Below are 27715 nucleotides of genomic sequence, written 5' to 3'. Positions count from 1 at the left end.
GAAGTCTGAAGGTTTTTTGTTCCAGTGTACATCACCTTACACTTACCACTGAAGTTCATTTGCCACATTGTCACCTGCTTTGGGAGGTCCCTTTGGAGTTCTTTTTGACAAGACAGCCATGGTGTTTAGCATCATGAATTATTTTGTGCCATTTGCAAAGTTGGCCACTACATGACTCACCCCTAGTCACTGCACAGAGATCGAGACCAAATAAAAAGATCTTACAAACCCCTTCAAGGTTTGGCTGTACTGGTCTTCAAGAGAAAAGAAATACACAGTTTCCAGCAGCTATGTAAAATGTCTTTATGTCTTTATCTAGGACATGTGGTGCATGTACTGCAGACATTCTCAGTTGATCGCAGTTGATATACTTCAACAGTAGCAAGTGAACAGTTTCCTGGAATGATACTGGCGAAACAGAATGCTGGTGCAATAGCATTTAAAAGATGGTATCATGAAGCACTGCTTACTGCTGGGGGGTAAATGGTAATGACTGGGGAAGGCACTGGCAAACCACCCCGTATTGAGTCTGCCATGAAAACGCTGGAGGGCGTCACCCCAAGGGTCAGACATGACCCAGTGCTTGCACAGGGGATACCTTTACCTTTATCATGAAGCACTGTTGGGTAATCTGAACAGCAACTGGTGGGGAGGTGAGCTTGCATTTTATTAAAAGGCCATCACAGCAAACATGGACAGTTGTATCTGTGTAACTGTACAACACAGATTAAAAATCTTACTTGAGTTTGGACATCATTTGGGTTGCTATGGCTAACAAAATGGCCATGAAAACAATGGGAGACTGAAACAGCAAGAGAGACAAGGGAGGAGCTGAACCCAAGGATAGAGGAGAAGAGACCTGCAGGGAGTGGCAAGAAGGAAAAAAGGATTCTGCCTCTCCTGCAATTCCTTGCAGGTCTCCCGCTTGTGACTGAATTTCCTGCTGTGTAAGAAAGGATAGTAGCCGTGCAATATTTGTTTAGGTGCATTTGTTAAAAAAATAATCAAAACTCCAGGTAATTCCACAAGCTGCAATCAAAGGTACATTCATAAACACCTTCACATTCTTTCTGAATTGACTGATTACTGGGTTTTCCATGGAGGCATTATTATGGTTTAAGTTTACTTTAATGTTCTTGATATACAGTATTAAAGAAGCATCTATAAAAACGTACTGCAAATGAAACAGTGGGTCAATGAACGGAATGACACAAGCAAACATTAATGTATGAGCAACTGTTAAAGAATTTATAAATAACAAAATATTTGCATAAAGTATTTACATTTTAAAGATCTCTCTATGAACATATATATAGTGCACCTAGGAGAGATACATGTAAATGTGTTCTACAACACAATTTTTAAACATTAAACATAAGGTTAACTGACAATACTCAAAAGGCCGTTGACGTTCTTCATTTATGTACATTCTATAGATAGAAAAAACCACTTGCAAAGCTGTAATTTTACATTTTCACTCTCAAAATACATTTTTACACAGTACAATTTAATGGCCTGCAGCACAGTGAATGGTAAGGCAGGCATTTCATGCTTTTTTCCTATAATGAAAGATACTACATGTTTTTAACAATTGGTATATGGAGAGTGTGCTTTCTAATAATTATTATTATAATATATATATATATATACATATACACACGTACACACACAAAACAAAACCTAGCCAAGACAATTGTCCTTAATATCACTGAATTTTTAAAATACCTTGGGCCTTCGGATGTATATTCATCCATTATGCAATACTCTAATTTAAAAAATAAAAGAAGCATTTCTATAAAACACTAGTTATACCGTACCAGATTTTATTCCCAATCCTGAGTGCCTCCCAGCAAAATACAGGATGCACCCAGTTCCTCCTTACTTAGGGGCAGTTTAATAACCCTTTAAGCACAGCATAACATGAACATGGTACATACGGAATTTAGAGTTGGGAACAATGATGCCCACAATAGCTGTAAAAGACCTCCTGCCAACAGCTTCAACCACAGGAGTACTGACTGCCCACAGCATTCTGCTATACAGTGAAACACCTGTTGCGATTTTGCTTCCCAGAGTTGGGGAGAACACCATTCCATGTATCTGGAGCCTTCAGACTACTGGCATTCCATGCGGTTAGACATATCAGGGAGGAATTTGATAAGTGAACTGTGATAAGTGATCATACTGCCCTAAGTCTTCAAAAAGCAGGTGGAACAGTGACAGGGCAAGCCATAACCCAGTTATGAGTTATAACAATCATATGACTGCTTGGTTACAAATTTAACACTTATGTGCTCAATCGCTGATACCCGCCAAGCTAAACACCATATTAATCCACTGCCGTTACTGAAAAGTTTAGTGGAAAATGAACCTAAGCTGTCATATTTAACACATAGAATCATCATGCCTATAAAGTACATACTAACAAAGGTATGACTAAGAATGTATTCAAAAAACCACTTCACCCACCCCGAACAGTACTACACATAATGTGGATAAGCTGTAAGTGAAACTGGGCAGTCTCAGAAGAAACAATGCTCAATGTATTCCTGTACTATGATGCTTTGAAGAGGGCAGATTTTTGCAATGTCAAAAGCCCGCTAGAACTACAAGTCTGCCAGGAACTGGGTCCCTCTTGACAACTCAGTGCACAGAGATAATCACTGTGCAGCAACTGTGAAAACCATGGCATGGTAGAAAGAATGGTCACTGGAATTCACCCTGACTAAACTCAGATGTAGTGGTACAAATGTTTGAGGCTAACATAAAACACTCTAGGGCAGAGGTAATTTAAAAAAGCCAGTTTTATATTAATCGTCCATGTAAAAGCGAATCTAGCAGTATTCCGTTTAATACCTTTTGAGAATATGTCTAAACCAGCATTGCTTGGCAAGCAACTGCTTAAAGGAAAACATAGATTTATACTGAATTAAAGAATGAGTGAGACCCAATTCATAGATTAAACTTCACAATAAGTATTTAACAGTCTAAATAGCTTGCATGTGTACATTTTAAAGCAAGACTGTGTACTGTGAAAATTTGCAGACGTTTTGCTGTTCACCGTTTTACAAGATGCACTTTAAAACAAGTCAGTCAGTCCATGAGTTCATGCTCAGTTCATGTCCTCCTTATATATGATAGCTGAAGGCTATTACACTACCAAAGGGAGGCCAATTCTCTCCTTTGGTTAAATGTCAGAGGAACCAGTAGTCAAAGCTTCTCTTGGCTTGTTCCAGACCTTTTTCACAAACAAGATCCAAAGTTGACTGTCGGAAAAGCCTTTGGAAACAACATGCTTTGGTGCTTACATTTCAAGGGAAAATCATTGGACATGCAACTTCTTAGAAAAAAATGGAAGATTTACAAGTTTAGGTTTGCTTATAATGAAGCCCTGAGGTAATCTACAGAACAGTTTTTTTCAGGCAACAGTAACACATCTTCTTTTTACATTTAAATAGTCCTTTTAAAAAACTTTCTGTGGCATTCAGAATGCAGAACAGCCTACACAATCCACCTTGAGGCAGGGACCGGTCCCACTGGTGATTGTGTTGCTTGTGTGTTTGTTTTCTTAGGCTAAGCTCTCAGAAGACTGGGCTAGTTTAGATACAGTCTCTTCAGCTTCAACTGAATTTCCTAAGTCTCCATTTTGATGGCCACCAGCATTTGCTTTCTTATCAAACACTGCCAAGAAAAAGAAAAGTGTTAAAAGCACTGGAGGTTCTTATGGTTTGCAGACAAAAATCCAACTGAATGGGAAACAATAATTCCTAGATTTCTGAAGAGTCGGACAAAGCCAAAATAATATCAATCCCCAAAGGTGCTACTCACCTGTTCCCCAGTTATGTGTGTTGTTGAAGGGTCTTAGGAATGAATGCACTCCTCCCCCTCCCTCTCTCTTTGTGGGCAATCCCTTGACTATCCAAACTGTTTGGCTAGTGCTGGCAGCTGGGGCAAAGCACTCCAACCAAAGTACTTTGTGAAACTCCATGCAAACGACAGAAGCACGGTATAGCCAGATTTGGAGAACTGAGTTTTTAGGACTAGATGAAATCTGACCAGTCACAAAAAAGAGACATATGGAATAAGGGAAAGCGCTACACATTTAATAAGAACAATACATATTCAAGAACAGAATTTATTTATTCAGACATGTATACCCCAGTTTGCTCACACACTGGGCACTGGAAGCAGGCCAAACATGCTTCAAAGCAGGATTGTGACAAAACAGTAAAGGGAAACGTATGACTGGTATCCCGACCCTCAACTATGAAATCACTGTGTCGGCCAAAGAAATATGTGGATTAACTTTATATCCTGTGATGACACTGAAGTGGTACAACTGTTGGTCCAGTCTAGTCTAGGGATAGAACACTCTAAGCATACTAGAAGAGCAAATCCAGGGATGAATTCAAAGACCTTTTAAAAAGATTACATCTGCTAAGGTGTGCTGTGGAAAAAACCCTAAATGGGTATATTTCATTTACTGTGCATTATTTTGCTTGAATTTCCCTCAATTAGTTTGCATAAGACTTTACCTTGCAAAGATCTGACATCTCCACTGCCATCTTTTCTACTGGAAACTGAATTTCCACCTTCCTCCAGTTCATCAAGATACAGACGATAGCGATGACCACTCTCATCCTCATATTCTACATTTTCATCATCTGAGTCTACTTCTGGAGCAACATACACAACTTCAAACTCAATTTCTCCTCTCTAAAGTAAAATATAAACAAGAACAAAACAAAGATTATATAAATTAATTGTCGAAGGTTTTCACAGCTGGAGTCAACTGGCTGTTGTGAGTTTCCTGGGCTTTGTGGTCGTGGTCTGGTAATTTTAGTCCATGACTTTTCACCAGTAACTGTGGCTGACATCTTCAGAGGTAAGACATGGCAAGATGGGAATATCTCTGTGCTGAAGTGTGGAGCATGTAAGCAGTTGCTGGGTATTTTATTTAATTGGGAGGGGGTGTAACACCTCACATTCCTATCTTAACTGGGAGTCTTCCTAGTTCCAGGGCATGGACTGGAACTAGGAAGCTACAATCAGCAAGAAATTCCATTCACCTCCAGAGGAATCTACCACATACCGTATACCTGCGGGCAAGTATACAGTGGGACTACAAAATGCAGCATTCAGACAAGAATAAAAGAATATGACAGGCAGTAAAGACTAAAACAACCTGAGAAATCAGCAATAGCTAAACATGCTCTAAACCAATCTTATCTTCTTATATTTAATTAAGCCACTGGACAGATTCTGTCTCTCCTTTGTTACAATTTTGGAATTGTCCACTTTTCTCGTGCAGCACTAAACCAATCTTGACATAGAAATCTATCTGAAGACACAAATATTGGACAACTTCTATCATATAAAAAAACACTTCCTTCTCTACAGCAGGCCTGGTCTTGTTGCTTTTAGGTACTGTACAACAGTGGTCCCCAACCTTTCCGAGGCTGGGGACCGGCAGGGCATCGGGCCGCGCCCCCGCGGACCGCGCCCGTGCGGGCCACGCCCGCGGATCGGGCCGCGCCCGCGGGCCGCACCCACGGATCGGGCCGCGCCCACACCGCGCCCGCAAGCCGCGCCCGGGCCGCGCCCACGAGCCGCGCCCACGGATCGGGCCGCGCCCGCGGATCGGGTCGAGCGGGCGTGGCCCGCACAGGCGCGGCCCGGCCCTGATTCCCTCTCCCCGCCTCCCGCAGTAAGAAGCTTCCCGGGCCGCAAGCTTGCGGCCTGGGAAGTTTTTTACTGCGGGGGCGGGGCGGGGAGAGGGAGCCGCGGCCCGGTGCCATGGCCTTTGCAGCCCGGCGCCGGGCCGCGGCCCGCAGGTTGGGGACCACTGCTGTACAAGACAACAACTTTACTATTAGACACAGGTTGGACCCTTGTGGACAATTTCCATCAACAGGAAAGAAAGCATTTTTCATACAGTCCCCCTTTTGCTACAGACATCCACCTACCCTCTCATTTTATTTTGAGGAGTTCAGTCCTGCCAGAATAACAAGTTGAGGGCAATTGGGGTTGCAAGGGGCTGATGGAAATCACTTTTGTCACTGGAGACTTACTGAGGGATCCAACCCACAGAGCTAAGAACAGCTATACAGTGGAATAGTAAAACTATTCCTCAAATATTACTGAACCCAATTACAGGGTAAGCAACCACAAACATGTATACCATATGACAGTACATACTACCATGTTCTTCAGCACTACAGCTACCTTTTTCCCAACCCTAAAGCAAGGTAAAGCTGAACTTAGCCAAACTGTGAAACAGCTCCAGAACATTTTCTGAGCCTGGAGTGCTCATGTCATCTAGCAGAGCTCCTTTTGGTCTTGCCCAAATGGTTGCAGGAGTATTCCTGCTCAATGTTTACAGACCATAAAAATGTTGTCAGCTAGACTTGTGCTAACATTGTCTCTGAAGAGTAGGAGCCAAAACTGCTGCCCCCACCCCCAGTGGTATTACCCTCATTTTTCTTCCCCCATTCTGTCTGCTAGCATACCAGCATCTTCACAGGCAGATGCTGCACATCATTCAGCACTCAAGTTAAAAAGTTCACTTAACTTACAATAACTGACCATCATTTCAGAGGGTAGCCATGTTGGTCTATAAGCTTCAGAAAAGCTACATTCAAGTCCTCAAGGATCTCAGAGACCAAGATTTTTGGAGCATAAGCTTTCAAGAGTCAAAGCTCCCTTTGTTAGAGCTTTTGACTTCCAGAAAGCTTATATCCAAAAATGTCTAAGGCAGTGGTCCCCAACCTTTTTATCTCCGGGGACCAGTCAACGCTTGACAATTTTACTGAGGCCCGGGGGGGGGGTAGTCTTTTGCCGAGGGACGTTGCTGCTGCCGGAGCCCCTGCTCCGAGAGGGAGCCCCAGCCATGGCGGCCACCAGAGAGCACCAAATGTGAGCCGGCGGCAGAGGGGTAGGGCAGCCCAAAAGGCAGTGGCCGGGGAGAAGGATGAGGAGGAGCCGCGGCCCGGTACCGAATGATCTACGGACCAGTACCGGTCCCTGGACCGGGGGTTGGGGACCACTGGTCTAACGTGTCTAAAGGCTTCAAATCTGCTTAATAAATGACTACATAACATATGCCTCCAGAGATTCTAAATATGTGAACTCTATTGTTCAGCTTTGGTCTTATTCCATAGGAATGGGAACTTCTCTCCCCAGTGCTACTCTTTGTCCCTGATCTTGGAAGAAAGAATGCTGCCACGGAATTGATATACATGGCCCTGAGCCAGCTTTTAGAGAGGACAGGATAAAAATGAAATAAGGGCCACACCTTGGACCCTGTATTAGCTAGGCACTAGGTACATGATTAACTGTGAACACTGCCATTAGATCTAGTAACAGCAGCAGTGCCAACCTGTCTAGATCCAGATGCTTCCAGAGTGTCTGCGACAGTGACCAGAGCTGTCACTATCCCGTGGCCAGGTCAGAAGCCAGACAGCAATGGACCAGGAGTCAACTTTCCCCCAGAAAACTCTAGAACTGTTCTGCAACCGCACACTCTTACCCAGTTAACTATCTTACCAAGAAACACTACTGGGCAGTAGTTGGCTAGGTCACACGGATTAAGTGTTGGTTTCTTCAAAAGCAATCTACCCACAACTTCCTTCAGACTCTCTGGGAAAGATCCTGAAGTTAGGGATAATTTTCTGGAGGGGGGCCTGGCTCTCATTACCACCAGCTTTCACTAGCCATGAGGGACAGAGGTCCAGGTAGTATGCAATAGACCTAACAGCTGCCAACATCCTGTTTACAATGGCCAAGGAGCCAAATCTTCTATCCACCTATCCATGGGAGGAGTGGGATGCTAATCCAAGCCTTCAGAGCAAGATGGTCCATCCACAGCACCTTAGCGGATTACACTGGACTCATCTGTATTGCTGCCCCAAAGATCAAGTCCAAGGTACAGCCTGTTTGATGTGAGGGCTGGCACCAGGTCCAAGGCCTGCGAGGGCCGATTTTTCTCTGTGTGGACACTGAAGTCCCCCAGGACAATCAGCCAGAGGAACTGCTAGCCCACTCACTCCCCAGCTCCAGGTGGTTCAGCAGCAAATGGCTATTCAAAGTGCTGAAAATAACAAAGCATTCCAGAATCCCAAAAAAGACTGACACCAGATACATGCATGAATATTTACAGTCCAGAATTAGGGAATTCCATAATAATTACCTGTTGGGAAAGAATAGTTACAGCTTCTTTATGTTTGGCATCTCTCAAATTAATCCCATTTACTGCCAGAATCGCATCTCCAACATGCAGCCCTCCACATCGATCAGCAGGTTGACCCGGGTGAATTTCAGAGATTAGGATGGGAACACCATGCTCCTTTCCACCCTATGACAGCAACAAGCCAGTGTTTTCAGCCACTTCAAAGTATTTGTCAGCCTGGAACTGCTTCAACTCAACTTCCAAAACGAATGAACTTGAACTGTTATACATCAAACATGTTAATAAAATAATGTCTTTGCTCTTCTGTGTTTTATGTGCATCGTGCAATTCACAGAGGGCTTAAGGTAGACAAGCTTAACATCAAATAGGACTCTTCCAGCATATTTCTAAAACTACAAACATTTAACATACACAGTGTAAGCTAGTGCAACAGGAAATACAAAGTAAAATTTGTGTACATTTTGTAAAAGCATACTGAATGCTGTGAATAGAAAAAGGGAAATGAATTTATTTATTACAGTAATTGAAATGCCCAGTCCTTCATGATCTTCTTTCACCAAGAGAACTTTTCTGATTGGACCAACTCCTTGACTCTTCTTTAAGGAATCTGGGTCCTAATTTCAAAGAAATTAAACATTATTAAGAGAGTATTCAGGAGAATGGCATGTCAGAAAGTATTACATGACCCAAATCTAGGTCCGATTTCAATTGGAACTTGCTCAAGTTTTTCAAAGAACTGCACCTCTGTGGCTTAAAAGGTGTATACATATAAAACACTGACACATCTGAACATGGGATGCCTAAACTAAGGTTTCTGCATTTATACATTTAGGTGGATATTGAAAGTGATCTTCTCAAATTCAATTGTAAATTCAGAAAAGATGGAAAATGCAAACACTTTGGAATACTTGGCATTCATACTGTTTAAGAATCAATAGGAAAGATCCAACTGAAATTTATTTCACATAGAATATCCTGATGATCCAAATGTGAATCCTGATATCTCAGAACCGACCCCGAAACGTTATGTAGGACTAGTAACAAGAGAAGAAAATGCTGAGTTTGGCAAAATATTAATTTTAAGTTCTAGCACCTTGATGATGATTTGAACTGCAATGAACCAAAACAAGATTGTCAGCTCATGAACAAAGATACAAATACAACCAACACAGCTTTCGGAGAGACACTCCATATGTTTACTAAGATCAGAAAACTTACATGTCCCGGGGGTGCTTGCATTGGTCGCTTTAGGTCATTACGTCCTCGGCATGCTCTAATCACAGTTTTGTGCCGATGCAGATGGATTTCTGCTTCCAGCTGGTTCCAGAGTTTATCATGAGCAGGCCCCTTCATATCTCTACCTAGCAACTGGATTTGCTGAACCCTACAAAATGAGAACGGAACACAATCCATATTAAATGATATGCTAAAAAATGGTATGTTTCAATCCCAGACTCTCAATTTCACTAGACTAGCAGGACAAACATAGAGTTCCCCCCTACATTTGGTTTTGTATGTATTTCCACTGAGACCCCCTTGCAAGCCAAGATGTTTGCCCTCTCCCACTCTCAAAATTCTCTATACTATCCCAGTGTTAAAGAAATAAGAATGCTTATACTATATCCTTCTGTTGTCCTCACATGTACCTCAGAAACACACAGAGGTAAGGCATAACCAGGACTGCAGATGTACAAGGAGGGAGATGAAATCTTTGGAGTCTATGGCCACATTTGTAAGTTGGCAAGTCATGTAGTTGACTTTCTTGTCTGATGGGGACTCAGACAGACTTAGGAAGCGGACCCAGAGAAAGTAATTATCCAGAGACCGGTGGAGGCTCTTGCCAGCGCAAGACTGTCTGGTCCCACCCCACCTCCTGAACAGGGTTGCATACAATGCAACCCTGTTCTGAGCACCCAGCAGGCCCACAATGTTCTGCAGATCCAGTCCCTGAATATTTACGGCACCAAGGGAGCAGGAGAGCAGCTGCCTACCCCAGTGCCGGTAATGCCCATCAACTGCCATTCCCGTGCCCTGGGGAGTCTTTGACAGCTGTCCTGCGGCCCCAGCCATCATCTCCAGCCCTGTATCTGCTTGGCACTCAGGTGCAGAGAAAAGATGCACCTCTCCCCTGTGCCAGGGCTGCCAGCACCATGGCTGGGCTGCCCACAATGGAGCTGCTGAGCCCCATGGGGACCCGACCGGGCTCAGTGGAGCTGAGGAAGCCTGGGCGAGTGCAAGTGCCATGCCGTAGCGCAGGCAGGGGCATGTTGGGACAATGCGGAGTGGGGTTTTTAAGCGCTTGGAGGGTGGGGGCATGGAAGGCAGAGCTGGGAGAGTGAGAGGGATAAAAGGGCAGCGGAAGGCGGAGGTAGGGGTCAGAAGCAAGCAGCAAGAAGAAAAGCTGATGACCAGGAGGAGGAAGAAAATAAGAATAAATTGGGAGACGAGAAGGAGAGAGGACAGTGAAGGGGAGAGAACAATGGAGCTGGAGCTCTTGCCTGGCCCACAGACAGCAGAGAACCTGTCAGATGAAGAGGCTGACTCTGCTTGGGACAATCCCTCCCCCCCTCCCATTTGGCAACCTCCCACCGGGGGAAGCTGAAGACAAACATTACCCCTCTTGCTAGGGGTCACCCTAGCAGGGATCCCTGGATGGGCTGTGTACAAGGACATACTTATGTCCTATAAAACTATCAACTATACAAGTGACCTGAAATTCATTGCAGCTCTATGAGGAAAGGCTGAAGAGACTAAGATTGTTAAGTTTAGAAAGGAGATGACTAAGAGGGAAGATAGAAATTTATAAAAAATATGCATGGGTTGGAGAAAATGGACAAAAATCATTTTTCCCTCTCCCCAAATACTAGAACGAGAACATCAAACGAAGCTGAAGGACAACAAATTCAGGATGAACAAAAGGAAATCTTTCTTTACACCAAGAGTGATTAAAATGAGGAATCTGTTGCCGGAGGATGTAATGATGGCTACAGGAACAGATAGCTTTATAGAGGGATTGGAAGATTCAAGGAGAATAGGTCTATCAGTGGCCATAGTGACTGAGGAGAATATCCATGTTCAGAGGGAATAAACCAGTGAATCCCAGAACCAGGAAGCAACACCTGGGAAAGATCTCAGCCTCTATGTCCTGTTGTTTGCTACTGCTGGACAACTGGCTGGACTCTTTTTATCTGTGATCCTGGATGCTTCCCTCTCAATGGAGGCCCAGGTCACAAGATTAGTGTAGCAGGCTTTCTATCACTTTCACCAAGCCAAACTACTAACACCCTACTTGGCCCCAGAACACCTAACCACAGTGATGCACATGACGGTCACCTCTTGGCTAGACTTCTGCAACTTGCTCCATGCAGGCCTACACTTAACTTTAATCTAGAGACTGCAACTGGTCCAGAATGCAGCAGTTAGGGCCCTCACAGCTACACCACTGAGGTTCCACATCCAGCCCATCCACCAACAACTGTGCTGGCTACCAGTTGAATTCCAGATCAGGTTTAAAGTCTTGATAATTATCTTATGCTGTCTGGGCCCGGTGTACCTGAAGGACTACCTCTCTGCCTACACTCTGTGTTCCACCACCTCCAACTGGCTAGTGATCCCTGGCCCCAAGGAAGTCCACTTGACCTCAACCAGGGCCAGAGCCTTCTCTGTCCTGGCCCCACCTGGTGGAACGAGCTCCCAGAAGAGATCAGAAACAGTTCCGTAGGGCTTGCAAAAGGGAGCTCCTCAACCAGGCATTTGGTTGAGGTTGACTGAAACTAAACAGCACCTACTTGGCCTCTGAACCTCCCTCCCTTGAGCCCATGAAACAGATCTGACCAATCATGGGCCTGTAAGATTGTTACTATGTTAGAATGTTATTTTTCTCTGTTTATTGTTATTACTAGGGGCAAAGCCCGTTATATCCAAGAATACAACGGGTGCTAGAGCTTGGCAGTGGGAAGAGGAAGGGGAGTTGTCCAGACTGTAAGGGCATGGGGTTGAATGTGTGTGTTGTGTGGGAGGTTGTGGTGGCGTAGTGGCAAATGAGGGCATGGGTGTGGAGATATGGGTGTCAAAAACCTGTGGTGTGGAATGTTCGTTGAGTGTGGGAGAGGACTGACCTTTGGGAATTTTGGCATAGTGGTTACAGATGAGCTTTCCAGAGCCATGTCTTCAGATATGTGAAGGGAAAATCAGACTGGAGACTCTTCTTAGGGGAAGATTACATGGCAACCAATTCCCCCCAGTTCTGCGTCATTTTCCTTCTTGTGGGAATTAGGCCACAGACACCGAAATGCCCCTCTGACCTAATACACATGGGGTAGTCACACAGGTGTCCACCCTGTTCCTTCTTCTCCATTTGATAAAATGTTATGTGCCAACATGCTTCTTTCATGGTTGCTCCTTAGAAGAACAGATTTTTGTACCCTGTTGTTTACTACCCAAAGGAGTCTCAAAGCAATTTACAAACACCTTTTCCATTCGTCTCCCCACAATAGTCAACCTGTGAGGTATGTGGGGCTGTGAGAGGTCTGAGAGAACTGGGAATGGGCCGCAGCAGGCCTAAGGTGTCTCAAAGCATTTTCCAATCATCTTCCCTTCCTCTCCCTCTCACTATTTACAGTTTCAGGCTGTATTTATTTAGATCTTCCTGCACTTTCCAGACTCATAGGACTGATGCTGGTCTGCCTGTCTGTGCCTCAGAATACAAACAGTTGCTGGTAAGGGCTGGCCATAGCCCATAGCCCAGGAGGGACACACCTGCACCACTCCCTCCCAACTGCAGGCAAAAATGGCTCCTTTGAAGGTTGGACTCTGAGGCATTGTATGATTTTGAAGTCCCACCTCCAAACCTCCAGGAATATTTCCAACCCAGGGGTAGCTAACCTCCAGGTGGAGCCTGGAGAGCTCCTAGAATTACAGCTCACCTGCAGAGTATAAAGATCAGCTCCCCAGGCAGAAAGGGCAACTTTGGACAGGGCTGTCGTAGAGAAGAAACATTTAAGGCCTACCACACAGGTTGTTGTTGTTGAATTGAAAGACTTGAGGCCTACTGCACAGGGTTGTTGTGCAGATGAAACAGGAGACAAAAAAGTTTTGTCTGCAGAATAATGCTGCGCAGTGGCCTCAAATCTGCAGAGAGTTGCAAAGAAGAAAGACACATGGCTTGACTGTGTCTAACCTCCGGCCAGAGCAGTATTTTAAGTGAGAAGGCGCTTTACTGTGGCCTCCCTGTCAGGCAACTGTTTGGCAGAAGGGGAAAGTCCCCCCCCCTCAAAAGGAAGGCCCTGAGGCTCCCCTGCGTTGCTCTTGGAAAGGCCTCCTTCCCTTAGTCAGGGCATGTCAGAGGCTCCTTTGCAGCAGGCCTGAAGGGGGGAAGGGGGAGCACTCTGCAGCCTCCTGCCAGCTCTGTCAGGACTCTGAGGCAATTTGCAGTTGGACTTGACAGTTAGGACAGCCTTGGGGCGAAAAGGGCTGGCACAGCCTCTGTTCTCACCCCCCTTGGCAGCCCTACTGACCTCTTCTCCCTTTGGTGGTCAGGAGCAGACTGGCAGCCATTTCTCCAGATTGCCCCTGGCTGGATGGAATTTTGGTCCGTCCTGGTGAGGGGCCAATCGGAAGGTGCTTTGTGCCTTCCAATTGGCCCCTTCGCTTGTCAGTCCAAGGCCTTGGGACCAATTGTTGCCCCTCCCCATCATGGACTGAGCTCACCCCAACACCCCTTACTGTTTTATTAAGAGGGAAAAGATTATTACTGCTACCTTTGATTCATTATAATCACGGGGTTTAATGTATTGTCCTGTTTATGTTCTATGTGAACTGCCCTGAGCCTTAGGGGAGGGTGGTATACAAATGTAACAAAATAAATAAAGATTGTGACTAATGAATTTTACATACCTTCCTGCTAGCTCTTTATCTAAGTATTTGGCTGCAAGTCTTGCCCCATATACTTCAGCCTGGAGCACAGCTATGTGTCGACGAAGAGCCTCATTTTCCTTCCTAAGCAGCTTCACCTCAGCTTCAAGTTGAGCTTCTTTCACTTTTTCTTTCTTGTTGGCTTCAAGTTCTCTTTCCTATCAAATGTAAAAGCCCAGTTGTTTTAGTCAGAAGCTAAACATTCTTTTATAAGGACATGAATGTTGCAAGCATATCAGCAAGTCTTCAGTGCCTCAGAAAAAGCAGTCACAGCACACAATAATTGTCATACTGGATGGTAACCTCTCTACATCTCTGGGTGAGCTTATTCAAGAAAAAGATTCACTTTTATAATAACAGCCCAGCAAATAAGAACAAAGTTTAAATCACCATTCTAAAAAATAATCTCCCACTCCTAGTAAATTGCCAGCTGCAAGCTGCACGGAAAATGCACAATTAAGCGGAAGGGCACTATGGTCTCTTTTACCAGAGAGGGCCACTGGACTATCATACCTTCAGCATTGACAAAGGAAGTAGGCCTACCTGGGCCCAGCCACCACAAGGGGAAACAGCTCAGGAAGCCTGTTCATAGACACACCACTGCTAGAAAGAACACTTCTCTAGCCACTAATTCACCTGCTGCTGGGACAGACATTGTGACCTCTCTCACTGAGAGGCTGCATCCCATCCTTCTTGGGAAGAACAGCAGTCAGAGAAGACCAGCTGGGCCTCAAATGCATATAAATGCTCACTTTGCTCTGATCTATGTTCTCCCTTCCCTGCCTTTCCCTAATAGGGCTTATCCTTTTTGTTCATAAGCTTGAGGGCAGTGATATGACTGAAATGAGCTGCACCAGGAGGCAACTGTTGCCTAAAAAGATACAACTTAACAAATAAAAAGCTATAATCATGTGAAAGTATTCCAATGGCCCAGGAAACGGTTTAGGATAATACACTATGCATTAGTAATTAAAAATACAATCAAAGAAAATAAAAGTCCAAAAGAATTAGTAAGCATCTAGATTACTAAGCTATTTCTATAAAAATACTGATAGTCAGAAAGATTTATAATAAACAGTTAATTTCTTTTGTTTAATTTATTCAATCTTTTTTAAAAAAATCTTTTTATGGCCTGGATTCAAAGAAGAGCCTCTGCAAATGGAAGGATTGGAGTGTGATTTTCTTCCCTCCTCTCAGGGCTGATTTTGGCCACAGTGAGAAAGAAAAGGGAAAGTTGCTCTTCTCAGAAATCCTCCACTGGATTCAAGCTCATGTTGTTCTAAACTTGTATGTTACTTTTTTATACTTTGAAGGATCTCTTAAAAACCAATCTGGAATAAAGAGTTACAAAGAAAGGCTTGAAATGTTTTAATTTAAAGAGAGGGGAGAAGCAACTAAGGGTGCAGAACATGACTGAGATTTATACATATATATATTACAAAGAATACAGAAAAACTAATGCTCGACCAGGGAGGTTTTCCTGACCAGAAAAAAAACTTCCCTATACCAAAAGCAACTTTGAAAAAGTGTCTATTGACTCAAGCCAAAAGCAATCTTAAGAACGCTTTCCTGGGAGTAAACGCCAATGGGTGGTATGAACAGGATGTTTAGGTTTCCTCTGTATGATTCATTACTCCTTGCTGGACTTCGATGAGTGGACAATGTGCCACATCATAGCACCTGGTTTCCAAAAGCAGTTTGCTCTGCAGTCTGGGGAGCTGCTGTGGGAGAACCCAAGTTCAAAGCCCAAGAGCACCACAGAGTTCAAAGCCTGAAGAGTGACCACTGTTAACTTTTAAACAAGTTTGAATTAAATTCCAATGCATTTCAAAACTTTCAAATTAGCCGTAGTAATCAACAGCAGCAACACAGATATGAAGAAGAATGCCAGAACTAAAAGATAACTTGTGTTAGAAACGGGGAAAATAATCTAACTAGAATTCAATTGCACTACACATTCAGGCCAATATGTGTAATTCTCTGCGCAAAACGAATGCACTGAACTCATACATAGATAAAGGCAGTCAGCAAACTTACCATATCCTCCACAGAAGGGACAGACTTAAGACAGGAGAAAAAAAGTTTCAAGATTAGAAATAATGGCAGAAATGGCAAAATTAACAGAACAAGGCCACATATTAGCTGACAGGGCTCTTATATTCCAAACTGTCCCCCCTCTTTTTTCACTAAGCACATTACAAAAATTTAAGATACACAAATCCAAGTAGCACAATTGGTGCCACATGAGTAAACATGTACGGGATTGGCTGCATGGGTACTTTAGAACAGTGGTCCCCAACCTTTTTATCACTGGGGACCGGGCATCACTTGACAATTTTACTGAGGCCCGGGGGGGGGGTTGTCTTTTGCCGAGGGACATCACCACCGCCACCTGAGCCCCTGCTCCACTTGCTTTCCCGCCGGCACCCCTGCCTTCCCACCGCCCACTGGGGAATGCTGCCAACAGCAGCTGCGCAGTGCCATGCCAAGGGGGAGCCCCAGCTATGGTGGCCACCGGAGAGCACCAAAGGTGAGCTGCCAACAGAGTGGCAGGGCAGCCCCCGAGGCAGCAGACAGGGAGGAGGATGAGGAGGAGCCGCGGCCCTGTACCGACTGATCCACAGACCGGTCCCGGTCTCCAGACCACTCTGTTGGGGACAACTGCTTTAGAATGTAAAATTTCTCATAGGAAATTTTTCACATTTTGGAAGGGGCAAATTCCTCAAACAGATGGCAAATGCTTGAAGTTTTTTTTAAAGGTGCCAATTCTCAATTATTGAATTGTTATATGCAAACATTTACACGATATGCATTGTAACAAGCAAACCTATAAAAGGTCTTGTAATTTTAGCTTCTGTATCCAGAATTACATAGTTTAATCCATGCTTTTATGAACAGTAACTAGATTTAAATGGTATTTTTCATCTGAAAAAATTAAGTGTTTTAAATTATGAATCATGCCACTATAGCTCACTATTCCACTTACTGTCAGCAAGTAAATATAATGGCTTGCAGAATACTTAAAAGTAACACAACTACTCTCTAGTGTATGGCACCCCCATTCCATTTCTCCAGAACTGCTATAACAGAACTGTTCAGGCTCTTGGCTCAGGAATGATCACTGCTACAAGACTCAGACACTTTAATTAGATTAAAATTTGTCTGCACTGATATAAAAGGTAAAGTTTTATGCAAAACGTATCATCTCTTGCCAACATCAGAACAGTCTGTTTTCTGTAAATATGTCTTTAGTGGTTCTGGCAAAAAGAACCATTGTACAAATTGCTGTTGTCTCCATTGGATATAGTGGAGGGATGGGGGCACCCTCTTCGGGAACCCCTAGACGATGACCCCTTGGATTAATCACTTTGAAATTTGGAGGGCAGTCAGGGAAGAGCTTCCTGAAAGTTTGGAGGCAGTACCACAACCCCCTTCCCAGGCCCCAGGAAAGGCAGGAACGCCGACATTCCCACTATAGTCCATGGGTGCCGAAGCGGCTGAATTGGAGTCTTCATGCACAAGCCTACTCGTGCTCCCTTAAGGGGTGGTGTTCAAAAGCACTATGCATATATGATTGTATGCATAGGCATTGCAATGGAGAAGTATTATTTTTTTAAAAATGAGTGGGCATCATGGGACCTTTAAACTGTTGGAGAAAAGGGATTGGTTGCTTGAATTGATTGACAGGAGGAAGCATGACGCATATAATGGCATTGCTCTCTTCCACCTCTTCCAGCAGCAGGTGAGGAGAATAAGACACACAAAAAAGTAGACAAAGGCGAAACAGCAAAAAGGTGAGGAGGACCGGGGAGGCATGATATAATGTTGTGCCTTGCCTTTCCACAGGTGTGAAGCTATTTTTACTAATGTGTGGAAATGCCCTCAGTTTTAGGAAACAGGCAGCCTTGGAGCAATATGAACCACTTGTCTGCCTATGTTCCTGGAAGTCTACAACTACTACTTTGTTGCCTAGCAAGGGATGGCAGCTGGAAACGCTCTCTTTACTGGCCTGATAGCCCAATTTTGTAGGGCAATTTATTAATAGTACAGAGAATATTATTAAAGCATTTCTGATGTACAAAAGTATTGACTGCAGTATTTCTGAGCCTTTTTAAAAAAGAAAACCATTAGAGAATGCAGAGCAGATAACTGGCACAGGTTTCCCACAGGCATTTCTATTAACAATTGCATAGCACTCTTAAAAAGTTATTACACATTTTGCAGAAACAGTATACTCGAACACCCTCAAAAATGAGTGAGAGAACATTATATCTTGGCACTGTATATTTCTCTATTTAACTGATTTAAAGACAGTTGATTAATTGCTTATTTCAGATATGCAGCTGAGATCCAAACAGCTGCTTAGGCTTACCAAGTACACCACTACTGTAGCCCAACAGAAGTTTTGACTTTCTTTAAGTAACCAAGCTATATGTCATAACAAATTGTTTTTTGTGTTCACCAAATGGAATTTCATGTGTAATGAAATGCTGCTGTTTGAGAAAAAAATGTTTAAGGGTTCTCTTTGTTTCAAAGATTTTATTTCAGCATTCCTTGTATCCTGGTTTATAAACATTTCCAGAGATAGGCATTGATCTTCTAAACAGCAAGCCTATCCAAGAAAGAGGTATCCATTTGCATCAGTACACTATCAATATATTATATCCCAAACCTTGCAGGATACAGCCCTGAGTAAAAACTAATGCTTTAACCTCAGAAGTGAACATTAACATCTTCATCAGATACATCCCGACCTGGTAGAATGAGCTCCTGGAGACCCTGTCAGAAATTACTCAGTTCCACAGGACCTGCAAAATGGAGCTCTTCTACCAGTCATTTAGTTGAGGCTGGGTCTCCAGTATCTAAGGATCCCCCGCTCTCCAAAACACTTTCCCTGTAACACCAGATTCTGGCTTCCATAATGGGAGGGCAATGTGGGAGAAGGCTGTAAAGATGTGGGTGTTCTTTTAGAATTTTATAGTTTTAACTTGTATTGTTTTATGTTACAGACACTGCCCCAAGACAGCTGGGCTGAGAGGGGAGGTCTTATAAATTGAATTTTGAATTATAAATTAATAAATTGATTAAATAGCACTAGGCAATCACTTGGGAAACAAGCAGAAGTATCCAAGAAAGAGACAAAAAAGAAACATGTTCAGAAATAAAGTACAAATTCCAAAATGTAAAACAAATACTAAGAATTCCTTCCATGTCTTTCTTGTTACTGTATCACAAGAGATTGAGCATATCATAAAACATTTTAACTTTACTCAAAAACTGCAATTTCCTTCAAGTATTGCATTCTAATCAAAATATCTAATTTTACCAATGAACAATTTGACAACTTTTAATAATCATATTTTTGTCAGTCATTCTGAGTTTATATTCACACATAGAAGTTAAATAAATTAAACTGGAGTAATAACTGTACAGTGGAAAATGCAACTGCTCTTTCCTCAACAGGACTCACCAGTTTTGCCTTTATTGCTCCTGAGTCAACACTCTGACCAGTCTTGGCGTGGAGTTGAAGCTGGATAGCATGGAGTTGCAGCAGTTGGTCATGCACCTCTTTTTCTAATACTGCTTTTTCAGCTCGTGTTTCTGTCAGTTCTGATTTCAGATCTACCAGCTGGGCCTGGAAGATAACACACAGTTCAAGAATCAGGAGATGAGTAGATTTAGTGGTACTTACAGTACTAAAATGCAAAAAAGTTTTCTCTCACTGTAAACCTTCCTATACTTCAAAGGTATCTGTTATTATAGACTGACAATAATTATGTTTTGATACAAAAATGCACAAAATATCACATGATAATTCTCTTGAAGAGCTGAAGTAATTCTTCAAGGCAGGTTCACAAAATCACTTTGTGAAATGCTTTTTTCATCTGCATAAACTCCTCCATCCTAGGAATCTATTGATGGCAAACTGCTGAATGAATCAGCCAACACCAGAGAAGAATGACAGTGCATGAGCAATTAATTCTTTAATTTTCCTGATACATTTTGTTTCCGTCTGTGTTGTCAATCCCACACAACAAAAAATATGCAAGTCTTTATACAAAATTACAAAATCAAAATGCTTTGTAATTTCTTCCAATAAATGATCCAAAATAAGCGCTTCTGCTTCTCGACTTTCTAGACTATACAATTATAAATGATCAAGAAACAACCATTCAATATTAATTGATTTCAAGACTATGGAATAAACAGACCAAGTCAATGCTCAAAATGGAATGTTTGGAGTAACAGAAATACATTACATTCTGGAAAAGAAAAAGAATGTTTGTGTTTAAGTTCCAAACAAGATTGAAAAATCATATTCTAACTGATGGAAAGGTAGAATTCTAACAGATTGGTTTCAACTTTATTATAACTTCTGGATGATAATCTGCTTCACTAATGGAAGATCTGCAGTTGGGAATGCATCTTAGTCTCTTTCTGTATTGATTCTGGCCAAACTAATAAATCACAAACATCCAAAAGACATTAGGACATCCTTAACACTATTTCGCTCCCTTACATTTGGGAAACAGCCTCCTGGGAGGAGACTGTCTGGGGCCCTGTCTGTCTAGGTCCACTCTGATTGGCCCTCCAGCTCCCACCCTCCCTCCTTGCCTGCTAGAAGTCTTGTGGCTGCGGCCTCTATTGTCACCCATGAAGAGAGACACAGCGACAGGGCTTTGTGGCCTGCAGGTATGCTCCTGCTGGGGGGGCCTGGGGGGGGGAGTTTGGAGCCTCTCTGCGGGCTGCAAAGCCCTGTTGCCACCAGTGGGGAGGCTTTCCACTCCCTTTAGCCCAGCCACAGCCCACCCTCTCATGCCCTCCTACCTGCCGCCCCTTTCAAAGCCCATTTTTAAAATGGGCTTTGATACTAGTAAGAAAGATAAATCGTAAGACATGCCCTCCCTTTTATAAGTTACAGCTCAATGGTGATTGATCACTTTTTCAGAAAGATATTTTGAAAGTAATATGTGACACCAATTCTGGGACAAAAATCTGTAGGAATTACTGCTTTGTGCATGCTTAATGGCATATCAAAATTATAATACCATAGTGGCTTACCCTATCTTTCACTATATTTGGTGAGTAACTGAAGGTACGAACTGACCTTTACCTTCTGGTTTTCCTCACTTTAAGGAGAAAAAAAGGACTAATTTCTGTGTACACTGGGATAAAAAAATATGTACTTTACCACCACAAGAAACAGAAGGCTTAGCAGTTTCAACAACGGCAATGTGCTTTAATTTATTATCAGTTTTTGTGTGTGTGTTGACTATTCTTCTGCAGCTGCAAGATTTTAGAAAACAGACTCCTCCAAATGCAAGCAAGAGTGCAAACATACTGCCAAAGGTATGATTAACTGTCAGGATGCCAAACATTGAGAAAGTGACTTGGTAGGACTACTTTCCCAATAACTAAACATATAGGAATTTTATATTCATTACAAGAATCACAGTGGGGAAATTTATACTGCCACATGGGTTAGCAGGGAACATTTGTGTAGAACATTCAGAAAGCAATGCCACTCTGGGAATTAGATTTAGCCAGTATCTGGCCACCATGAAAAATGGTTGGAATTCATTTTAAACTTTTACTGCTCATTAGAACTGATCTTGGCCCATATTAGTGAAAGCCTGCTTTCAGTTTTTAAAAGCCCCTATAAACAACAAACATATTTGGATTAAGACAGAAACCTGTGTGCTTCCACCTTTCCCACAAACATGGCTGATGCTAGTTGGGCATTATGATCATATCTGTGCAACAGCTGTCTTAGGTCCACTTCAGAACAAATGGCACTTGAAAACCTTACAAATAAAATTAGGTTTATAAAATATCAAATAGGATTTCCAGAATATATTTCATTTAAGAATGTTATTTAATCTGATGGAGGTATTTTTATTTTGTTTTGTTTCATACTGGATTATGGTGATGTATGTAATATTTAGAATTGGATTCAATACTTTTATGTAGAAAGAATACCAACTTGGATGGAAGCTCCCCCTCCCCCTGATCCTTTTATTAATGGTTTGGTTTCTGTTCTGATACATTCTGCAGTTTTGGGATTTATGTTGGTTTATTTCTATCTGTGGTATTAGATGGTTTAATTCTGTTGTGTTTTCGCTTTATATGTGTGTGTAGGGGGCGGGAATTGAAAAGCTACATAAGATGATAATCAAAATGCTCCAAAGGTTGTAGCATGTTCTGGAAAGAGAAAGAATTAGCGGGGGGGGGGGGGAGGTGCATTAAAAAATTGTTAAAAGAGAACATGACAGAACTCTATGCACAAAGCAGAGAGAACATGCTGTCTACATTATAAAACTACATATCAAGATCTGAAAAAACTAATTTCCAGTAGATTAAAGTCAGAAAAAGTATTGCTTCGTATAACATAATGACCACGGCTGTAGTTTAATGCCTACTGACCATGATTCTTTACTGTTCAGATAGTATAACTGTGAACAGCAGTTAACTGAGAACTAAAAAGAATCTTGAATCATGTTCCAGAATACACTGTTTGTGTGGGGCAGTGGTCAATCCTAATGAGCCAAGCTGCTGCTTCATGTGAACTGAAAAGGCATCCAATCCTAATCTGGGGCTCTATGCTGCCGCAACAAAGCAGGTGTCTTTCCTACCACTGCTGATTTTCTCAGTTGGAGTGCTCAGAGTGGTAGTCAAACTGCAGCCCTCCAGCTTTCAATGGCAGGGGCTCATGGGAATTGTAGTCCATGGACATCTGGAGGACCGCAGTTTGACTACCCCTGGCTCAGACTTTAAAGAGATTTAACAATTAACATACCAATTGCTGCATTTGTAACCAGTACTGCCTTTGAAAACCAGTGTGCAGCTGATATTCATTTGCAGCAAAGAAATACAAACCTCTTTCCTCAAAGAGGGTAACCGCTGTCTCACATTACATCTCTTCAACCCTAACTGATTATGTGTCTCCTCTAGGTCTGGAAAACTTACTGTGGTGAAACATGAAGACTCTTTATCATCATCAGAAGAAGAAATAAAAGTCTACTAGCATTTCTGTTCAAGAATGGCCTATTCTGGATGAACTTTTCCACAGAGCAGTAAAATTCTACAATAGTATAGTTCAAACTTCAGAATTCTCCGTAACTGTTACTGATTGATCTTTAATTTGGTTCCTTTATTCCAGCATGCACATACCTATGCCTGCTACTACTTTTTACCGTTGTATTTTTATTGTTTTTTGCTTGGCATTTGTTACTACTATTTTATCCATAATTATACTTATATTTTGGACTTGATAGAATCATATTGTAAAGTTACAGAAAAATTCACTTGTTTTCAGTGTTGAAACTTAATACAGTTGGATTTGATTATATTATCATTGTTTTCCTCCTTGATAAATACTTTTGCCCTGTACTGCAACACAGAGACCCCATTCTACACTATCAGTGTAACTACTGTAACAGCGTTGATAAGTATTCAAAGCATGTATGCCAATTAAAAATTGGCAAATAAAACAATATATCATTTGTTCCTTAAACTAAAATTCTACTTTAGTAGGCCAGATTTTGTTTATTTATTAGGGATAGTGTAAGCCAGTTCTCACACTACAAACAAGTCCCAGGGTCCTTCCAATATTAATGTTCCAAAACAGGATTGGTATGTTAAAAGAGCAAGACCATGGAAATGTTACTGCTTGTACTGAATGGTCCTATAAATGTTTACCCATAATTCTAACTAAAATCACTGATACTTACTCTGAAGTAAGAATGCGCACACCATAGATAGCTCCACTAAGTAGTCTATTATTTAAAAAGCTGTACTATCAGATTAAATGGTAAAATACAAAATATTGAGAAGTTTAATAGCGTACTAGCATACACAGAATTGCTGAATTGAGTCTGAATACACAGAGCTCAAGCAGAAAATAATATTTATAAAATGCAGCACAATCCAAAGGCATTTTAAGAACTGTATTACCACCTCTTACAAGCATTCAAGTTTGAATGAGTAGAGTTAACTGGACAAAATTTTACTCCATCATCCCGTTTTTACTATTGGTTCTATTCTTTTAGATTCCCCATGCTTCTACTTTTAGATTCCCCATGCTTTCAGTATCTGTTTCCATACATCATGCTTCCATTGAAATCTGTTTGTTTGGTGTGCATGTTAGTATGAAAAAAGTTTGGCTGATTCAAAAATGTATGCAAACATGCACTGTATACTAAGAAAGATGGTGTAGTGATCTCATGGTTCATTGTGTATGTATCAAGAATGGCAGAAAATGTATTAGTAAGAGAAAGTCTACTAATTTCTGTTCGTGAAGATACAAACAGGTATTACACTCAAGTGTTCAAATTCAGGGTTTGGGCAAAAGGCATTCCATCATCTAAACGTTTAAGACCAACCTTGTAATGAATGTAACACATGCATGGACAAATTACAGTTGTCAAAAAAGTTTACTAAAGCTTTTTATTTTCTGAATTCAAATTCTTCTTAAGCTGTTTCTTGCCCATTCACATCTCAAAATGTCATAATACTGAGTGCTTGGGAAAATTTACAAACAAGTATTTACCAAGTCATTTTTCATTTTCTTCAAACTCATTAAACAGACTTGCACTATGCCATAGCAAGTATGTTTACTTTCTCTACCAAAACAGTATTTGTCCACTGTTAGTTTCATAGTTATATAAAATTCTGGAACAGGAATTTATTCTTCTATATTCAAATAATCATAGAGATGGAAGGGCCATCAAATACAACCTTATGTTCAATGCAGGATAAGCCTAAAAAGCATCCCTAACAACTTGTTAGTTCCAAGTGTTTGTCCCAACACTATTTGAAGACTGACAGTGAGGGGGAGCTCACCATCTCCCTAGGCAGCCTATCCCACTGCTGAATTACCATTATGGATAGAAAAAGGACAGCCACATTAGTCCATATGTAATAGCAGAAAAGATCAAGAGTCCAGCAGCAGTTTAAAGACTGACAACGAGCAGTGACTCATGAAAGCTCATACCCAGCCACAAATTGTGCTAGTCTTTTAGGTGCTACTAGACTCTTGCTCTTTTCTAGTCTTATTGAACAATTCCCATCGAAGCTCTGATCATAGCTAAATCCACTTAGCTTTAGGAAAAGTGACACATAACATACCCATAAACTACACAGATTATGCCAACACTGTTCTCCCAAACCACCAGCCCTAATAGACCAGGCCAGCTGGATCTCATCAGAGTCAGAAAGGAAGCAGGGTCAGTACTTCAATGAGAGCCCACCAAGGATGACTAAGGTTGCTATGCAGAGCTAGGCAATGGCAAACCACCTCTACTCGTCTGCTGCCTTGAAAACACTATGAGGAGACATTTCATGGGGTCGCCATTAATCAGCTGCAATTCAACAGCACACACACATCAACGGCCAAAGAAGAGCAGGCTACTCCCAAGGTCCCCATGGGAGACTGCCTGGCTGATGTTAACCAGGTTTTCACAGGCCATGCCTCAACACTTTAGCCACCATACCACACTAAGCACTGCCCTTTGCTTACTTCACCAGGCAGCTAGCATGTTTTTCACAATCAGTGCCAGCCCTCGACATAGTGTAATTTGAGATTTATTTCCATGTTATGGAATGGATGAGAAAAGTGAAGCACCGGTCCCCCAAAGGCAGCCCACCCGACCTGCCCCTTCCCCACCTCGAGCTTGTGGTTGATCTGGGAGACGGTCTGGGCCTTGTGGCAGAGCTGGGCGAAGCAGGAGCTCAGGCTGGTCATCTTCTGCCTGCCCTCATAGGTGATGTCCGCCTGGTCAGGGTCTATCTCGCCGAGCAGCAGGTCCACGTCCACGAAGGCCTTGTCGAACTCCTTCTCCAGCACCTCCAGCCACCGGAACATCGACAGGCCGCCGCCGCCGGCCCCTCCGGGCGACGAAGCCGACGACACGGGCCCGCCAACCCCTCCGCAGGCCCCAGGGCCCGACCCCCCGCAGGGCACGACCCCCGCCCCAGACATGGCCGCCGCCCCCGCCCTCCCCCACGCCTGACGGCGGCCGCCAGACGCCCCCGGCCGCGCCGGCCTCTGCTCCAGGGCAGAAAGAGAAGCTCCTCGTCGCCTTCCCTTCCGCACCCCTCCGGCGCATGCGCTGTGAGCGGCTTCGAAAGCCTCCGGCTCTCAGGCGAGGCTCGTTCTCTTCGGCCGCCTGGTTCGGGGGGAGAAGCTCGACGCGGAAATCGGCGGTCAACTAGCTCGGCCTGCCACAACTGAGTCCAACTCGCCAAGCCGGCTGGGCTGATCCCCCAGATCATCGATTGGGGCGGGAGAGGGCTGCTGCGGAAATCTCTGCAGCCCGCGCCCGCACACTTGCACATGCGCAGATGCGCAGCCCGGCTTTATCTGGGACTGAAATTCGAGGACTCGGAAGGCAAAACAATGAGTGCTGGCTAAAATTATTGGAAATAACTATTTTCTTAACGCAATTTAAAATCTAACTCTCTGGTCTTAAGACAAGATAACATCTCAGCACGGCTCGTCACGTGGGGATGCTTCCGTGCTTGGTGGAGACGAATGGGGGCAAGCAACTAGTCCCTTTTAATTATATATTTTCACAACTGGGAAAGTATCTGGCATTAATTACTAACCTTGACATTTTTATTTCTCTAATGTTTTTGTGAACTACAACTGAACCCAAAGAGTGATTAGCTGTTTTAGCAAAGAATTGATCACATTGCAGGGGAGCGCATTGGGGTGTGATAACTCTTCCCCCACTGCCACCCTCTGTATAGAAAGGAGAAAGGAGACTAACCATTGTAAGGCTGTCCCCCTAACCCCCGACCCTGCAAGTGCCTTTACAGGAAACCATATATTTATCTATTACATACCACAAGAGAAATAGAAGTCCTAGAACATCCACACTCTGTAGGTCTAGGTTGTCCATTTATCCTACGATATGTTGTTGTTGTTGTTAGATGCGAAGTCGTGTCCAACCCATCGCGACCCCATGGACAATGATCCTCCAGGCCTTCCTGTCCTCTACCATTCCCCAGAGTCCATTTAAGTTTGCACCGACTGCTTCAGGGACTCCATCCAGCCACCTCATTCTCTGTCGTCCCCTTCTTCTTTTGCCCTCAATCGCTCCCAGAATTAGGCTCTTCTCCAGGGAATCCTTCCTTCTCATGAGGTAGCCAAATTATTTGAGTTTTATCTTCAGGAGCTGGCCTTCTAAGGAGCAGTCCGGGCTGATCTCCTCTAGGACTGACCGGTTTGTTCGCCTTGCAGTCCAAGGGACTCACAAGAGTCTTCTCCAGCACCAGAGTTCAAAAGCCTCAATTCTTTGACGCTCGGCCTTCCTTATGGTCCAACTTTCGCAGCCGTACATTGCAACTGGGAATACCATAGCCTTGACTAAACGCACTTTTGTTGGCAGGGTGATGTCTCTGCTTTTTAGGATGCTGTCTAGATTTGCCATAGCTTTCCTCCCCAAGAGCAAGCGTCTTTTAATTTCTTTGCTGCAGTCCCCATCTGCAGTGATCTTGGAGCCCAGGAAAATAAAATCTGTCACTATCTCCATTTCTTCCCCATCTGTTTGCCAGGAATTGAGAGGGCCGGATGCCATGATCTTTGTTTTCTTGATGTTGAGTTTCAAGCCA

General features: G+C 43.1%; 1 protein-coding gene across 2 annotated transcripts; it reads right to left on the bottom strand.

The window, feature by feature from the left end:
* Nucleotides 1-1227: 1227 nt before the first annotated feature.
* Nucleotides 1228-26096, bottom strand: GOPC (golgi associated PDZ and coiled-coil motif containing). Of its 2 annotated transcripts, XM_077301131.1 has the most exons (9): nt 25767-26096; nt 19572-19736; nt 16139-16162; nt 14084-14259; nt 9407-9572; nt 8707-8802; nt 8189-8353; nt 4536-4716; nt 1228-3681 (listed from the first exon to the last, which is right to left on the bottom strand). In XM_077301131.1, the coding sequence occupies exons 1-9, from the start codon at nt 26079-26081 to the stop codon at nt 3569-3571; spliced, it is 1401 nt and encodes a 466-aa protein (XP_077157246.1). In that variant the 5' UTR covers nt 26082-26096; the 3' UTR covers nt 1228-3568. The 2 variants fall into 2 exon arrangements, with proteins under 2 accessions (XP_077157246.1, XP_077157254.1); XM_077301139.1 differs by lacking the exon at nt 16139-16162.
* Nucleotides 26097-27715: the final 1619 nt, after the last annotated feature.

This window comes from Paroedura picta, chromosome 1 (assembly GCF_049243985.1).
Source record: "Paroedura picta isolate Pp20150507F chromosome 1, Ppicta_v3.0, whole genome shotgun sequence".
Classification (NCBI taxonomy): domain Eukaryota; kingdom Metazoa; phylum Chordata; class Lepidosauria; order Squamata; family Gekkonidae; genus Paroedura; species Paroedura picta.
The sequence above is the reverse complement of the archived record's forward strand: the minus strand, read 5'-3'. Positions and strand labels throughout refer to the sequence as shown.

Coding starts and splice junctions, on each gene's coding strand:
- GOPC (XM_077301131.1), bottom strand. CDS start 26,081: ATGTCTGGGGCGGGGGTCGTGCCCTGCGGGGGGTCGGGCCCTGGGGCC. Junction 8,354..8,706: donor GACTGGGCATTTCAATTACT/GTAATAAATAAA, acceptor TTGCTGTCATAG/GGTGGAAAGGAGCATGGTGT. Junction 3,682..4,535: donor AGATGTCAGATCTTTGCAAG/GTAAAGTCTTAT, acceptor TTTTCTTGGCAG/TGTTTGATAAGAAAGCAAAT.